General features: G+C 37.3%; 1 protein-coding gene across 1 annotated transcript in view; it reads right to left on the reverse strand.

Moving 5' to 3' along the window:
- Positions 1 to 17,434, reverse strand: part of BRAF (B-Raf proto-oncogene, serine/threonine kinase) — a 146,625-nt gene that overhangs the window by 22,469 nt on the left and 106,722 nt on the right. Inside the window, 4 exon segments of the mRNA XM_023758887.1 lie at positions 3,401 to 3,519; positions 4,283 to 4,329; positions 16,498 to 16,674; positions 17,171 to 17,226. Of these exon segments, the coding sequence (XP_023614655.1) occupies positions 3,401 to 3,519; positions 4,283 to 4,329; positions 16,498 to 16,674; positions 17,171 to 17,226 (399 nt within the window).

The following is a 17,434-nucleotide window of genomic DNA, read 5'->3' on the forward strand; positions in this document are numbered from 1 at the left end:
GACCTGGGACAAGAGTCCTGGTCACTGGTCAGAGTAAGGCAAGTCAGACTATCTCACAAGGCAGGGAATAATGGCACTGAGCCTCACCTGGAAATCAGAATCACCTCGGCAGCCTTGAACCTCTCAAGGTCCAGACTGCATTCCTGCCCAATAACACAACATTAGAATCTGGTTAGTTTTTAAAGCTCCCCAGATATTTTTAATGCTCAACCAAAGTTGAGAACCACTGATGGAAGATGTGTGGGAGGGAGATCCTGATAAGAGTGAAAGGATGGGGGTGAAGGGGAGGTTGTATCTACTTGTTTTTGTCTTACACTTTACTGATATTACTTTTACAGTACAAAATAAACCACATACAACTGTGATGTAATGAACAATCCAGAAAACTAAGAGGCTGGTTATGATACAAACATAATTTTTAAAGCCAGAACACAATTTCTGTGAGGGACAGAATAATAAATCAATTGAAAAGTTGCCTTTAAAATTTAGTTTTACCTCACTGTTGTTGGTAGTTGACTTGATAAAAAGTTGTATGTCATCTATTTACAAGTTATGCATTATTAATCCTCAGTTAATTTTAGTGTTTTAATTTCCAAAACATTTTTTTACAAAGTTTTCTTTCTCTTCTAAGCTATAAATAAAACAAGGCTGAGAAGACTATTATAAATAATTCAGAGAATTATATAACCTTAGTTCTGACCAAACTCTTCTTTCCTAGCCTATGGATGTTCTAAATTTGTTTCTGAAGGCAATATCAACCCAGAAAGATTTATTCAACAATTAAATGTACTATTGGCTAATCTCTCATCTTAAAACTTAGTTTGGGGAAATAAAAGATGAACCCATCTATCCAGGTATCAACAAAAAAGAAACTATAACAAAATATAAAACTTCATGTATAATAATCCACTAAGGTCTTTGAATAAAGACAAACCCAAACACTTGACTGAGCCTCTCTCTCCCATACTAGTTTAAATAAATAGACCTCTAAAACGTGTATCAATTATTTCTTTATAATTTTAATGATTTTGCAATTTCTGTACTTAAAAATCTGTTGCCCCCCCCCCTTAGGATACACTGCCGTCTTTTTTAAAAGGTGTGTACCTTAAAGGTGCCTGAGATTTGCATTATAATTACTAATAGCCTCTTGTTTATAATTATGTATTAAAACAATTAAACACATATTAAAGAAAAATTCTTCTTAGCTCTAAATACCGAAACTTAGAAATAGAAATGGCTTTAGAAATCCACTAGTCCAACCCAACATTAAAGATGGAGACTTGGAGGCAGTTAAGGAAGGTGCAGGTAAGAGTCACACACAACATTACAGTACACACCTCCTAACTCTAAGTCCAATCCCCCTCCCACCTTGCAGCTTGCCCTAATCAGTTATTACAAGAAATCATAGCTCAATTTAACCCCAGGCTTATCTGGACTAATTCAGAATCCTACCTTGTAATTCCTTTCTTGGAGACTGATACAGAGAGTTCAAAGAATTTAGGCAAATGTGGCTTTGAAAGCCCTTTCTTTTCTGTTTCCAGTAGGGTGTCCCAAAGTGCACATTCTGTTATTAAAAATTGCACTAATAGTTTTGGGACACCCTGCATTCAGCTTAGAGCAGCAGTTCCCAAACTTTTTGGTCTCAGTACTCATTCAGTCTTGAAAATTACTGAGGCTCTAGCCAGTTTGGCTCAGTGGATAGAGCGTCGGCCAGCAGACTGAAGGGTCCCGGGTCCAATTCTGGTCAAGGGCACATACCTGGGTTGTGGGCTTGATTCCCAGTGTGGGGCATGCAGAAGGCAGCCGATCAATTATACTCTCTCATCATTGAAGTTTTTATCTCTCTCTCCTTCTCCCTTCCTCTCTGAAATCAATAAAAATATGTTTAAAAAAAGAAAATTACTAAGAACCCCCAAGCAGCTTATGTATTATATCTGTGGATAAATAATCATATTAAAACTAAACTGAGAAACTGTTAAAATATTTACTAATTCATTTGAATAATAAAACAGCAACCAGTAGATGCTAACACAAATCACACATTTTTAATGAAAAGTAACTATATTTTCAAAACCAAAAAAACTTTAGTGAGAATAGTGCTACAATTCTTTTTGACTATCTGGTTTAGCAGCAGCCAGCTTGTGTCATATACTTTGCTTCTGCATTCAATCTGGTGTGATGTTGTTCTGGTTGAGGAATACGAAGAACAATCTGGGCTCACACAGGGATGACCTTGGGAATTTCTAAAAGGGTCTTGGGGGGCCTTTTGAGAATTACTGCTTAGAGAATGATTCCTAGACTGTCCCCATAGCCTGCTGAAGGTAACTACACAGAAGTTTTGGTTCCTTTCTTTTATATGTTCTCTTTCTTCTTTTGTACAAAGTAGAAATAGAAATAAAGAGAAAGAGCCCAGCCGGTATGGCTCAGCAGTTGAGTGTCAACCCAGGAACCAAGAGGTCACTGGTTTGGTTCCTGGTCAGGGCACGTGCTTGGGTTGCAGCTCAAACCCTAGTAGGGAGCATGCAGGAGGCAGCCAATTGATAATGTTCCTCTGTCATCAATGTTTCTATCTCTCCCTTCCTCTCTCTAAAAATCAATAAAAATATGTAAGAAAAAAAGAGAGAAAGAAAGACCTATGTAGGGCAGCACAAAGCGTACAGTGTTAAGAAATCTCTCATTTTTTTTTTTTTTGTCTCTCCTCTCCCAGGTGCTCCATAATTATACTGTTCTTTCTAGTCTAAATAAAGTAACTCCAATTTAGGCTTAAATAAGACTGTGAAATAGCCTCTCCTCCTCTTTTTACAAAAAATATTTTAAAATCAATTTTTTGAGAGAGGAAGGGAGAGGGGGGGAGAGAAACACTGATGTGAGAGCCCTCATGCACGCCCCCTACTGGGAATTGAGCTGCAACTCGGGCATGTGCCCTGACTGGGAATCATACTGCTAACCTTTCAGCACACAGGACGACACCCAACCTGATGCCCAACCGAGCCACATGGGCCAGGGCAAACAGCCTCTCTTTAAAGGAGCAGTTCTCTTCACAAACCTTAATAATGGTTGCAGATCACACCTGCTTAAATTGAATACTTTTTTTTTTTTTTAACTGGGAACAAGGAACATTTGGAACACAAAATATTTTAGAGACAATTTTAAATAAAATATAAACAGTGTTTAAAAAACATATTTTTGTTTGAAAGATACTGAAAGTAGTTTCATAATATTCTTTTTAAAGGTAAACAAAAAAGTTAAGATTTATTTACATAAAAAGATAAGATGAATGTTAACTTTTGTGAACACTGGGAACTATTAAAATACTATAGCTGAAACCTTCAATGACTTTCTAGTACTCAATAGCATCTCAGGGTCCCAAAAATTAATGTAAAAAGGCCTCAATTCTTACCATCCACAGAATGGATCCAGACAACTGTTCAAACTGATGGGACCCACTCCATCGAGATTTCACTGTGGCTAGCCCAAAGTCACCTATTTTTACAGTGAGGTCTTCATGAAGAAAAATATCTGTGGTGTAGTAAGTAAAGGAAAACAATAGATCTCATTTTCCAATCAGAGCAAGCATTATGAAATTTAGGTAAGAGATCTAATTTCTATAATTCTGTAATATGAAATTCTTTGAAAAAAGATGTAGTACTTTATATATTAATTAGGTCTATTTGGCCTGTATGACCTGCCTTTAAGGTTTTGAGGGCTTGAAATGAGGTAGAGTGAGGTGAGATGCTTTCCTAAGTGTATGGGAGACCCTGAAACTTCCCACAAGATTTTAGTAACATAGGCCCAAATATCCTTTTGGCACTGCTGGGGAGTGGTAAAGGCTCTTCACTGGAATGCAGGTGGTTGGCAGACAGGATCTTAATCTAAGTTTATGGAAGAGGAAAAAATATGTTTTTCTCACCTCATGTTATCCGTAACTTAGAGCCTTCAGTTACATCTTACCTACTGCTGAGCAAGGTCAGAGTGCTAAAAGGAACTAGTAGATAACTACAAACTACCTGTTTTCCAGTGCTGATAGAACGTAAGCAAGCAATCAAAAAGCCCTACTATCATAAAGATTTCATAGATTTTTGTTGTAATGCTCAATTGTTCACAAACCAAAAGCAGGTTGTAGTACCTTGTTCTACTACACTCTCATGCAAACCCATTTATTAATTCTCTTTACAGTACATTGAACTTAGCATGAAACTGTTTTTACATAATGTGAAGATAAAATGCAGAAGAAAAAGTCAGGATGTTTTCAAACTTCGCAGACAAATTTCAGGAAGGATACTATTACTCTTGAGGTCTCTGTGGATGATTGACTTGGCGTGTAAGTAACTGAAAAACAAAACATCATTTTAACCTGAGTAGGGCTAAATACTCTGGCCTCAAATTTTATAGAACATATTTAGGGGTATAAATAAAGATGTGTTTAGAATCATGATACAACTGCAAACTGTACAATGTGATAACCCCTTTACATAAGAAATATTAAAATAGACTGTAAATGAATTTAGGATTAGAGGAACATATCACTAATATGGTACAGCCAAAATTTTGTTTTCCACTAAAAGACTTTGCTTTGTCTTTTACTATTTACCAATACAAACCTTTCACTCCAGTCAAGCCTAGTTATCCATGTCCTTTAAATATACCTTAAATATCCCCTCCTACACCCATTCCTCAAATTAGTTTCGTTCTATTCTCCACCTATTCATACCACTCCTTTAAGATTGAATATACAATCTAACTCCTGGGTGAAGCTTTCCTATGAGTAACTCAACTGTAAGGGATCTTTCACTGTTCAGTTATATAGAAATTATTGGAGCAGCTTGATTCAATAGTTTTTTTCCACCTATGTTCATTTTCTATTTAGAATGTAAAACTCTACTAGAATATGAAAGTTTGATTGATAAATCATTCTTAAAGGTAGTATTAATATATTCTTAAAATGCCTTCTTAAAACTAATGTGTAGCAAACTTCCTCTATAGTAGCTTTAGTTAAGTTCATTGAGGGAAAAGGGCTGGGCCTAGTTTATTTCTGTTTATCCCCAGTGCCGAGTACAGTGCCTGGCATAAAGCATTTAAAACACATCAGCTGAATCAACTACATTGAGATGCATATAATGTCCTAGTCAAGGTTATTTTTTTTCATTTAAAGCTGGAGAAAACAAATATATGAGACTGCTGAAATTTGACAATGACTATTAGGAAATAAGTTCTGTTTTAAAATGAGATTATAACGTCACTGTTAAAAATAGGTTTGTAAATCATTAAGCTTATAATTTATACTTTATTTTCATCTAAGCTTCCACATCCTCTCAGAGAATAAGATTTTGATACTTTTCAGACTAAGTTTTCATTTCAAACTACTGTTTATACAAAGTAACCCCTCCTCCTCCAATTACTCTGACTTCACACTATTTCCTTCAGAGCTTTTACCACAATGTAAAATTATCTTTTCATCATGACTTTTTAGGCCCAAAGTCGTTTCACAACACAAAAGTTTACTTAGAACCCAAAGTTCTGCAGTGACACAGAAAGAAAAAAACATATGGCATCATAGCCAGTTTGGCTCAGTGAATAGAGTGTCCACCTGTGGACTGAAGGGTTGAGGGTTTGATTCTGGTCAAGGGCATGTACCTTGGCTGAGTTGGGGCGAGTGCAGGAGGCAACCAATCAATGTGCCTCTCACGTCAATGTTTCTCTCTCGATCTCTCCCCCTCCGTTCCACTTTTTCTAAAAATCAATGGAGAAAGCCCTAGCCCATTTGGCTCAGAGGATAGAGTGTTGGCCTGTGGACCAAAGGATCCTGGGTTTGATTCCGGTAAAGGGCACGCACCTTGGTTGCAGGCTCCTCCCCGGCCTGAGCCCTGGACAGGGATCCAGCAGGAGGCAACCAATTGATTTGTTTTTCTCACTTTGATGTTTCTCTCTGTCTTTCCCTCTCTCTCTTCTACTCTCTCTCTAAAAAAAAAAAAAAAAAAATCAATGCAAAAATATCCTCGGGTGAGGATTAACAAAAACAAAACAAAACAAAAATCAATGGAAAAAAATATCCTTGGGTGAGGATTAACAAAAAACAAATTAAAAAAATATGGAGAAAAATAGGTCTCAATCAAGTGCATTTTCTAGATGGGAGACCTTGTCTCCATTAGAAGAAGGGGGATAAATGAGACAGTGTGTGTGGTGGAGCTCTGTGCTTCAGAGGGCTGGTGTTTAGCCACAGAAAGGTGTTAGTGTCTGAAGAAGTTCTGTCTCCTTTGAAATTAAAACAAATGTGTGGGAGAAACCAAGATGGCAGCATAGGTAAACACCTGAAATTGCTGCCTCGCACAACCACTTCAAAAAGACAAAACAGACATCATCCAGAACCACAGGAAGGCTGGCTGAGTGGAAATTCTACAACTAGAAGGAAAGAGAAAAGCACACTGAGACTCAGAGGAGGTGCGGAAGTAAAGTGCAGAGGTACGGAGGCGCACGAGGAAAGGGCTGGCAACTGAGGTCGCGGTTGTCTTTTTCAATCGGGAGGGAGACACAAGCTCCCGACAGCCCTGACTCCAATTCTGGGTGAGTCTCTGAGGACCCAGACTCATACGGGGAGAAACTGGACTGTCTGGCAGCGGGTGGAACTCAAGGGCGGCTTTCTCTCAGGGGTGCTTGCAGCGATTACTGGGACACTGAGACACAGGGCCTCTTAGGGCAGGACTGAGGATCAGCCATAGCTGTTTGCTCCGCCCTGTTGATTCCCTGAGACCCCGCCCCACCCAAGCTGTGCGCAGAGGCTTTTGCATATGAATGACCTGGCCCTTTGCAACCTAAAATTACCTAACAAACTGCAGCTGGGTGAAAGAGACCCAGAACATCCAAAAGAAGGCCCAAGGCCCCACAGCAGCTTGCACTGCTTCACAGCTGGGCCTCATCTGGGCACCTCCAAATCCCAAAAAAAGAAGAGGAATCTGTAGATCTCTCCATAGCTCCTGCTGGGTAGCCTCAAGCAGAGGCTAAATTAGCACCTCCTTAGAGATCCAAGAGCCAGTGTACCCAGTGGTCAGAGTGGGACCGTCCAGATTACAACTCTTCAGATCCATAAGGGACACACTCAGGGGGCAGACTCAGTGAGCACCAAAGCCCCACTGAAGCAAGTCTTGCCCCAGAAGGGTGTCTCCAGCACAGAAGTTCTCCAACTGTAGACACAGCTGATTCTCACAGCCAATTGGCCTGGAGGTCAATTCCTCCCAGTGATACCAACTACAATCAAGGCTTAACTACAACAAGACTGTGCACACAGCCCACAAAGGGGTGCACCAAGAGTGTCCACTTCAGGTAACTGGGGAGGCTGAGCCACTGGGCCCTATAGGACACCTAGCACACAAAGCCACTCTATCAACACAGGAAAGCAGCCAAAATGCGGAGACAAAGAAACAGGTCACAAATGACAGAAATGGAGGAAAGCAAACTACTGGATATAGAGTTCAAAACCACGGTTATAAAGTTTTTCAAGAATTTTCTAGAAATCGCCGATAAATTTAGTAAGACCCTCAGTAAGTCTAGTGAGACCCTCAAGGATATGAAAAAGGACCAACTAGAAATTAAGCATACACTGACTGAAATAAAGAATATTATACAGAGATCCAACAGCAGACTAGAGGATCGCAAGAATCAAGTCAAAGATTTGAAGTACAAAAAAGTAAAAAATACCCAACGGGAAAAGCAAAAAGAAAAAAGCATCCAAAAATATGAAGATAGTATAAGGAGCCTCTGGGACAACTTAGGTGTACCAACATCTGAATTATGGGGGTGCCAGAAGAAGAGAGAGAGCAAGATATTGAAAACCTATTTGAAGAAATAATGACAGAAAACTTCCCCTACCTGGTGAAAGAAATAGACTTACAAGTCCAGAAGCGCAGAGAACCCCAAACAAAAGGAATCCAAAGAGGACCACACCAAGACACATCATAATTAAAATGCCAAGGGCAAAAGACAAAGAGAGGATCTTAAAAGCAGCAAGAGAAAAACAGTCAGTCACCTACAAGGGAGTACCCATACGATTGTCAGCTGATTTCTCAACAGAAACTATGCAGGCCAGAAGGGAGTGGCAAGAAATATTCAAAGTGATGAATAGCAAGAACCTACAACCAAGATTACTTTATCCAGCAAAGCTATCATTCAGAATTGAAGGTCAGATAAAGAGCTTCATAGATAAGAAAAAGCTAAAGGAGTTCATCACCACCAAACCAGTATTATAATGAAATGCTGAAAGGTATTCTTTAAGAAGAGGAAGAAGAAGAAAAAGGTAAAGATAAAAATTATGAACAACAAATACATATCTATCAACAAGTGAATCTAAAAATCAAGTGAATAAAAAATCTGATGAACAGAATAAACTGGTGAATATAATAGAATCAGGGGCATAGAAAGGGAGTGGACTGACAATTCTCGGGGGGAAAGGAGTGTGGGGGTGTTGGAAGAGACTGGACAAAAATCGTACACCTATGGATGAGGACAGTGGGGGGCGGGTAAGGGCAGAGGGTGGAGTGGGAACCGGGTGGAAGGGAGCTATGGGGGGAAAAAAGAGGAACAACTGTAATAATCTGAACAATAAAGATTTAAAAACAAACAAACAAAAAATGTGTGGTTCATGGGTGGAAAACATGGTGGCATGATGAAGGTACAAGGGAAGATAAAGGTGTTCTTGATGGATGGTGTCAATCTTTTCAACAGATCTGATACAAAGAAGTATAGTGAGAATACAGTAGATAGAAATATAACTAGAGAGCTGAGAGAAAATTTCTGATCATGAAAATACTTGATAATTAAGATATAAATATGATTGCTGAGCTAGCAATATAGCCCTAGTAGAAATTGTTTAGCATAAACCTATTATAGGTCAAAGTTGCATATAGCTGCAACTTGAAATAACATTACCTCATTGAACCTGGGACCTTTCAGTCCGCAGGCCGACTCTCTATCCACTGAGCCAAACCGGTTAGGGCATGATAGGTTTCTCTTAGGAGTCACCTTCCTTGAAGAAATATAATGTGTAATCTTTTATTGTTTAAAATCTGCTTTTCTAACTTTTATCTCATTTAATAAATCTCTTTCTGTAACATCTCTATAACAAAAGCAGCAAAAGAACAGAAATCCAGGTCTATATAATAATGGAAGATTGGAAAGGGACTCAAATTCTCCAGCCGAAAAAATGGGATGAATAGCATATCCCAATTCCCACATAATATAATGTTCCAGAGTAATTACTACAGACTGACACTAGAACACAACTTCCTAAGCACCTACCAGTCATAAAAAAGATAACACATAACTGGTTGAGGGTAGAAAGGGAAACAAGAATAAATGAACTTTACTTGCTGCAGCTGATACACAAACCTATCTGTTATTTAGGACAATTAAATTACCTCCTTCTTACCTTTCTAAGATGTTAATGAGAAACTTACAGCTTTACAAAAGTAGTAGGAAATTAAAAAACATATGCTACAAACTATATGAGTATCATAATCTTGATAGGTTTCTCTTTTTTTAAAAAAAATATTTTATTGATTTTTTATAGAGAGGAAGGGAGAGGGATAGAGAGTTAGAAACATCGATGAGAGAGAAACATCGACCAGCTGCCTCCTGCACACTCCCTACTGGGGATGTGCCCGCAACCAAGGTACATGCCCTTGACCGGAATTGAACCTGAGACCTTTCAGTCCGCAGGCCGACTCTCTATCCACTGAGCCAAATCGGTTAGGGCATGATAGGTTTCTCTTAGGAGTCACCTTCCTTGAAGAAATATAATGTCTACCTACAGAATCATTTAATCTTAAGGCTTGGAAATCACCTAGTAAAATTTGTTCTCTATGCTGCTTCTTTCAAACTATTATCCAAGATTCAGCCTTTCAACATTCTTTTTAGGGCATAATATAATACCCCCAAAGTAAATACAATACTCTAGATTTGATCTGATCAACACACACTAGAGTGAAATTCTCATCTTCATCTTCCACTTGAATGTAAGACTTGAAACCATAAAACTCCTAGAAAAAAACTAAAAGCAAACACTATAAAACTTTTATAAGAAAACAGAATTACAACCAGCTCTTGTACATGTACATTTTATTTATTTTAAAATAGATTTTTATTGATTTCAGAGAGGAAAAGAGAGGGAGAGACAGAAACATCAATGATGGGAGAGAATCACTGAGCGGCTGCCTCCTGCACACCCCTGACTGGTGATCGAGCCCGCAACCCAGGGATGTGCCCTTGACCAGAATCAAACCTGGGACCCTTCAGTCTGTAGGCCAACGCTCTATCCACTGAGCCAAACTGGCTAAGGCATTTTAAAGTCTTCAGAATATTTTTATATCATTTGGTTTCATAACCATCATGATTCTTTGTGAAGCAAGCAAAATGATAACAATTCCACTTATGCTGATGGGAAAACCAGGGCCCAAGGACTTAAGTGTCTTGGCCATAGAGGCATAGTGAAAAGGGCATGGATTCTGAGCACACAGATTTGGGTTTGAATTCTAGCTATGTCACTTACTAGCCAAATGACTTTGGATACATTACACAATTTCACTAAGCTCTGGATTTCTAACCTGTAAAATGGAGATAATCAGAGGAAATGAATTGGCTGGAGACTGGCACAGCAATGGTAATTAAATGGTGTGTCAAGCCATGAAGGTGGATGGAATCCAGGGAAAGGAGATCCCTGGAGCATTCCAACATTTAGAGAGGTTACAGATTGAAGAAGAACCAGATGAGAAAGAACAGATATTAAGAAGAAAGAAAAATCAGAAGAATATATTTTAAAGCAGTCCTCCTCCTCCTCCTCTCCCTCCCCCTTCTCCTTCTCTCTCTCTCTCTCTCTCTCTCTCTCTTTCTCTCTCTCTCTCTCTCTCTCTCTCTCTCTCTCTCTCTCTCTCTCTCTCTCTCCCAAAAGAAGATACAAGCAAACATATCCTTGCAAGAGGTTTAAAAAAGAAAGAAAAAAGAATGTGTTTCATAGCCCTGGCCAGGTAGCTCAGTTGGTTCGAGCATCATCCCGATACACCAAGGGTGTGGGTTTGATCCCTGGTCAGGGCACATATAAGAATCAACCAATGAATGCATAAATAAGTGAAACAACAAATCACTCTCTCTCATCAGTGAATAAGAACGTGTTTCATGAAGAAGGATGAGATCAACTTTATGTTTTTGATAGATCAAACAGATTGAGAACTGTAAATTGAACAATGGATGTAGCCACATGGTAACTACCTTATTAGGAGATATTTTAGTGTAGGGTCAGGGTAAAACTGATTGGAGTGGGGTCTAAGATAAAAGTGAAGATAAATCAAGAGACTGAGTAGCAACAACTCTTTTGAAAAGTTTTACTGTAAAGAAAAGAAGAGGAATGAGGTGATAGCTTGAGAGGGAAGTGGGAATAAGGGAGGGACCTCCACAACTTTTGTATTATAAAATTTTTAAGCACAGAGAAAAGCTGAAAGAATGGTACAATAAGCAACCAGATGCCTTCCACCTAGATTCAACAATTGTCAATACTCTCCCAAATATGTATTATAAGAAAAATGTTTTAAAATGAAGAAAATCCAGTAGAAAAGGCAAACCTGATGGTGAACAGGGAAGATCTGCTTAAAAGACCTCAGTGAGTAGGGAAAAGGGATGGGATCTAGTACACAAACTGGAAGGACTGGCTTTTACTCTTAGTGATAAGACAGAAAACTGAGCTTGAATGTAGGTAGTAGGTAGATTAATGTTGTGGTGGATGCTTCTAATTCTCTTAGTGAAATGGCAAGCTGACTGTTCTTGGATAACAGGTGTTAGAGGTTGGAGGTCAAAGGAAGTGATAGTGTCTAGGAGACAAGAAGCTATAGAACGGAAAGTATGACTTTCCACTGTAAGACATTAAGGGCCCACTTAAGGTTGTTGAAAGGACTGACTAAATTGGAGAAACAGTAACCTATTTAGTAACCTATTACTAAATTGGCATAAAAGGTTAAGGGAATGCACTCTGACACATAAGTGCCTGGGGCAAGTTACTTGACCTTTCCATACCCTAGTTTCTTCATCAGTAAAATGAGGCTAATAATAGGATCTATTTCACAGGGTTGTTGAGGTTTAAATGAGGTTGTATATATAAAGTACACAGAGCAATGTCTGGCATGTAGTAAGTACTATAATCGCTAAATACATTACAATATATAAAAAAACCATAGAACATAGTTGGTATTTAAAAAAGAGGGAGAGAGTTATCAGTATGTAGCAGAGCTGGAGTCAGAGCATGTATTTACTGACCAGTAAAGATGTTTAAAATAAGAGTTAGTGAAAAAGGGCAACACCAGCAGGATTCCATATTTAAAAACAACAACAACAACAAACCATTGTGTTTAATATTAAAATAATGAATTGTGAAATAATACACAATACACAAAAAATATTAATGGTAAGTCTCTCTTGATGGTAGATTACTGGTGGTTACTTATGTTCACATTTTCAAAATAACTTTTATTTTGAAATTAAGAAAAACTGCAACAAAAAACAATGTAGAGTTCACTCAGTCTCACCATAATCAATCCTGTTAATTTCTTTACACATTTGCCTCCTGGTTTTTTTTAAGTTTATACTTGTAAAAAGGTTATGAAAGTAAAACATAACTGTAGAATCATTTTTATTAAAAGACAATCATAATGTTACAGGTAAAGCTAAAACACTTCTGCTTGACAGCTGCCTCCAACTTGACCCCTTGTGCCATTCCTGGAGACAACCACTACTGAGCTTGGTGTGTGCCTTCTAATCCTTACTTAAAAATACTTTTACATATAAATGATTGTATGACTTTAAAAATCCAATATAAAATATGTTTTGAAAGGGGACATATGTTATACTTTCAACAATAAATAATTATAAATATCAACATTTAAACTTTTCTTTTGTTATCAAAAGTTTCTTTTAAAGCATCTGTTCTTGTTTCATGGATAGAAAAACCTCCTTTTATAGCTGAGAAAACTGACAGTTTTTTTGGGGGAGGGGTATTTCTTTCCTTGCATTGTTTGTTTATTCCTAGTTGCCTTCCCCCTTTCCCCCATTGGTTTGGTCTTTCTCATGGGTATCAGAGACTTTCCCTCTGATGTCTGTGGTGAGCAGAGATGATTTCAGACTGAGTGAAGGACTAAAAAGCTGTCTGAAAGCTTTAGCATATAGTTAGGCTGTTTTTGAACTTCCCTGTACAGTGATCTAGGTCAGTGGTCAGCAAACTCATTAGTCAACAGAGCCAAAAATCAACAGTACAACGATTGAAATTTCTTTTGAGAGCCAAATTTTTAAAACTTAAACTATATAGGTAGGTACATTGTTAACTTAATTAGGGTACGCCTAAGGCTTAAGAAGAGCCACACTCAAGGGGCCAAAGAGCCGCGCAAGCCGCAGTTTACCGACCACGGATCTAGGTGGACTTCCTGAAGTCACCACCTTTGGGTCTTTCCTCTCTGTTGGTAAGATTCTTCACAGAAGACTCTTCCAATGTTTTGTGTGAAGGGGAGAGTTTAGCTGCTAGCATTCTGGGAACCAAATGAAAAGAGTGCTGAGGAACTCCCCATTCATTGTTCAGTAAGGAGTCAGCCCTATTTCTAATAAGGTGCCCATTCCATATCCCCAGTCCAGAGATAATTGTTTTTCTCTCTCTAGAGAATAAACTTTCAGTCTACTGCCAGGGTAGGGATGGGACAGTCACCCAGATGAGATTTTGAGAAGTTTTCCAGATAGGCCTTTTCATTTATGTCCTCTCCCTCGTCCAGAAATACCTGGCACTGCCAATTCTTGAGACTTTTGAGGATTCTGTGGTTAAATCAGGTTAGTGTTCATTTCTTCATGGCCAACTAATGATTTAGCTTTTTTAGTAAGTCCATGATTATTTCTCCATTTGTTTTCTAGCTTATAAAATGTTGTTGCTATTATTTCCTTTCTCTGTTATCTCCAACCTTATATGTTTATGCTTAAAAAAGAATCCTTTATTATAGTTGCAGTGGAGTTTCAAAAGATAGCATAAATCTGTCATCTTATCTGAAACCCACATAGCTACTTTATTTATTCTGTTTTTAACTTCATTGTGGTAAACTATAGGGTACCACCCCTCAAATGTATACACACTTTAACAGCTGATAGCTCAATTTTAAAAATGAAATATGTATTAATAAACTCTCCTTTATAATTATTCAAAGTGTGTGTATACATTTTTTGGGACACTATATCTATATCTATACCTAGATATAGATATATGTGTATATATCTATATATATGCCATAAAACTTCCCATTTTAACAATTTTTACGTGTACAATTCAGTGACATTAAGTACACTCGCAATGTTGTGCACCCACCACCATCTATCAAAAATTTTTTATTTATCCCAAACTTCATTTCTGTTTTCTTTAATTTCTTTCAGCAATGTTTTATATTTTTTAGAGTACAATATTTTATCTCCTTGGTAAAACTTATTCCTAGGTATTTTATTCTTTTGGATACACTGGAAATGGAGATTTTTTCTTTTTAATTAATTTTTAAAAAATTAAATTTATTGAGGTAACAATAGCTAATCACATTACATAAATTTCAGGTGTATGATTTTATAATATGACATCTGTACACTCTATTGTGTGCTCACCATTCAATATCTAGTCTCCTTCCATCACCTTGTATTTGACCCCCTTTGCCGTCCTCATCCTCCTCCCCACCTCCATTCCCCTCTGGTAAACGCCACACATAGAGCCATGTTCTACATTTATAGCCAGGTATACTCATTATATATTGATTGCTACTTAAAATGCCAGCAAAGTATTTCAGAGTAGATAAATAGACTTCAAGGGTTTACACTTACAGATCCCAAACTGAAAGCAATGGAAAAATATTGCTCCATTCACCGACTATTCCCCAGACTACAGAACTATTCCAATTTGATAGTGTTCTTCTTTACTGTCATTTCTTGTCTTAATCAATACTGGCATTTGACTGCCCCATCACTGTTTCTAAAAATAATTTTCATTACTATTCTTTGCTGCCTCTGTTTATAGCAAAAGCCTTTTCCCCTCTGATATCCTTTTATTACTTTGTGGACTATTTTTCCTTTCCTTGACATTTCTCAATTTTGGCATGAGAAGGATTTGGGTTCTTTTTTCTAAAAGGTGACCTTAACAATAATACTCAGTTAATCCTTTTTAATTTTTTATTTTACAGATATATACTGAGTATCTATCATAGGCCAGGCCCTGTTCTAGGCATTAGGGATAAAACAATGAACAAAACAAAGCCCCTGCTCTCATACAGCTTCTATTCTAGTGGGAGTGTCAGACAATAAACAAATATGTCATATGGAGTTGGGTGTTAAAAATACAAAAACAAAGATAGGGGTACAGAGAGTGACAGGGTGGGGTAGGAATATTAGTTAGTTATATAAGGCAGTGATTTTCAACCGTTTTCATCTTATGGCACACATAAACTAATTACTAAAAATTCTCAGCACACCAAAAAATATATTTTTTGCAATCTGACAAAAACAAAGGTATAACTTTGATTTATTCACACTGAATGCTATTGTGTTGGCTGAACTTTTTTTACTTGACAATCTAAAGGAAAAGAGGTCAGTGCATGTTTTCGTATTGCATGTTTTAAATCTCTTGCAGCTCACTGGTTGAAAATCGGCTCACTGGTTGAAAATCGCTGATGTAAGGTGATCAGAGAAGGCTTTTATTAAAAGGCGACATTTGAAGAGAGACATGGGGAGAAAGCTCCATGGATATTTGTGGCATGAGTATACCAAAGAGAAAATAACAAGTACAAAGGCCCTGAGGAGGGCATGTGCTTGGAGCAGGGGGGTGAAAGTGGGGGGGTGGGGAGTAAGCTTTGTCTCTCTCACAATGTTTACTATATTTGCTATGATTTACTCTTAAAAAATTTTAATATAACCTTTCAGATTTGAACAGATTCAAATTCTGGCCTATGGTAAATTTTATAAAGTTACTTTTATCTTTTAAATTACAGAGCATAATTCAGTGGATATGAACAACTCAACTTGAAATCCTCACAAAGGACCAGAATATAGATTTTCATTTTACTTTATTGTATGCAAATGAAAATATGGGAACTTGGAGAAAATAATTTGAAAGAATAACTAACAATTATTTTATATTCTTCTATAACTGCTAATGATTTTAGTGGTCTTTTGCTCACCTTTTTATTTTCTGAACCATTATTGCTTAGCTAAATCACTGCATGCAAAACATAAATTTGCAGTCAATATTTATTATTAAATACTTTGTATGTTTTGAAGACTGTAAAACAGACTATTTTATTTCTTAGTATCATATTGCAAGCCATTAGTTAAAAGTGTCTATATGTTGTTAGACAGTAATTTAAAAAACAATCCAAAAGATTATCAGCTGAAATCTTTAAAACACCCTCAATGGTCTTCAAAAGTAATTTACAAGAGATTTAACAGAATGGAACTTACTCCATGCCCTGTGCAGTCTGCCGTGCAATATCTATAAGTTTGATCATCTCAAATTTGGTCTCAATGATGTGGAGATGGTGATATAAGCTGGAGCCCTCACACCACTGGGTAACAATAGCCAGTTGTGGCTTTGTTGAATAGCCCATGAAGAGTAGAATATTTACATGTCGAGTTTTCCTATAAAAAGAAATGTGAAAGTAAACACTAAATGTCAATAAACTTCAGCAAATCTTTAAAAAAGGCCAAAGAAGTCTACTTATCAGTAAGATTTTGTCAGAAAAAGGTATTTTGAAAAAGGCAAAAGGAAAAATTTAGAAGAGACTTTAGTAATTGTCTAGTTTAACATTCTACTCTTTTCAGAAATATCTTCTTAAATATACTAAACAGGCAACTAGATGTTGCTTAAATACCTTCAATTATGGAAAGTTCATCACTATTCCCCCCCCCCCCTTTTTTTTATAAGTGGTTCTAGTTTTAGATTTTTTGGTTAAGAAAGAATCATTTTCCTACGACTTCCCCACTGGCTTCCCTGTTCTGCTCTCTGGACTAAGAGTCTTTACTCTATGGAACATAAGAGCTTTCTATGGACCCAATATCCTCAGTTCTGTTGATTACTTTGCCCCCCCTGCAGTTCTAGAATTGCCCCCATTTAGTTGTCCTTGCCTATACATACTGCAGTCTGTTAATGTTCCTCAAGTTCCAGGGCATGACGTAATATCTAAATGTGTTCTGGTAAGATTAGAATCTTGGGAGTATTATTTACATAAGTGGAAGTATTATTTCTCATAATCAGAATACTACATTAATCCACTCTAAGCTTAATTCTCCGATCAACTGTACAATATAATATTGCATAACACTTAAAAGAATATGGTTAAAGTTAAAATCTACTCAAACTCTTTTTATCCATTTTGAGTAAGTATAGCAAACAGTGGCA

This window comes from Myotis lucifugus, unplaced genomic scaffold (assembly GCF_000147115.1).
Source record: "Myotis lucifugus unplaced genomic scaffold, Myoluc2.0 scaffold_141, whole genome shotgun sequence".
In the NCBI taxonomy this organism is placed as follows: Eukaryota; Metazoa; Chordata; class Mammalia; order Chiroptera; family Vespertilionidae; genus Myotis; species Myotis lucifugus.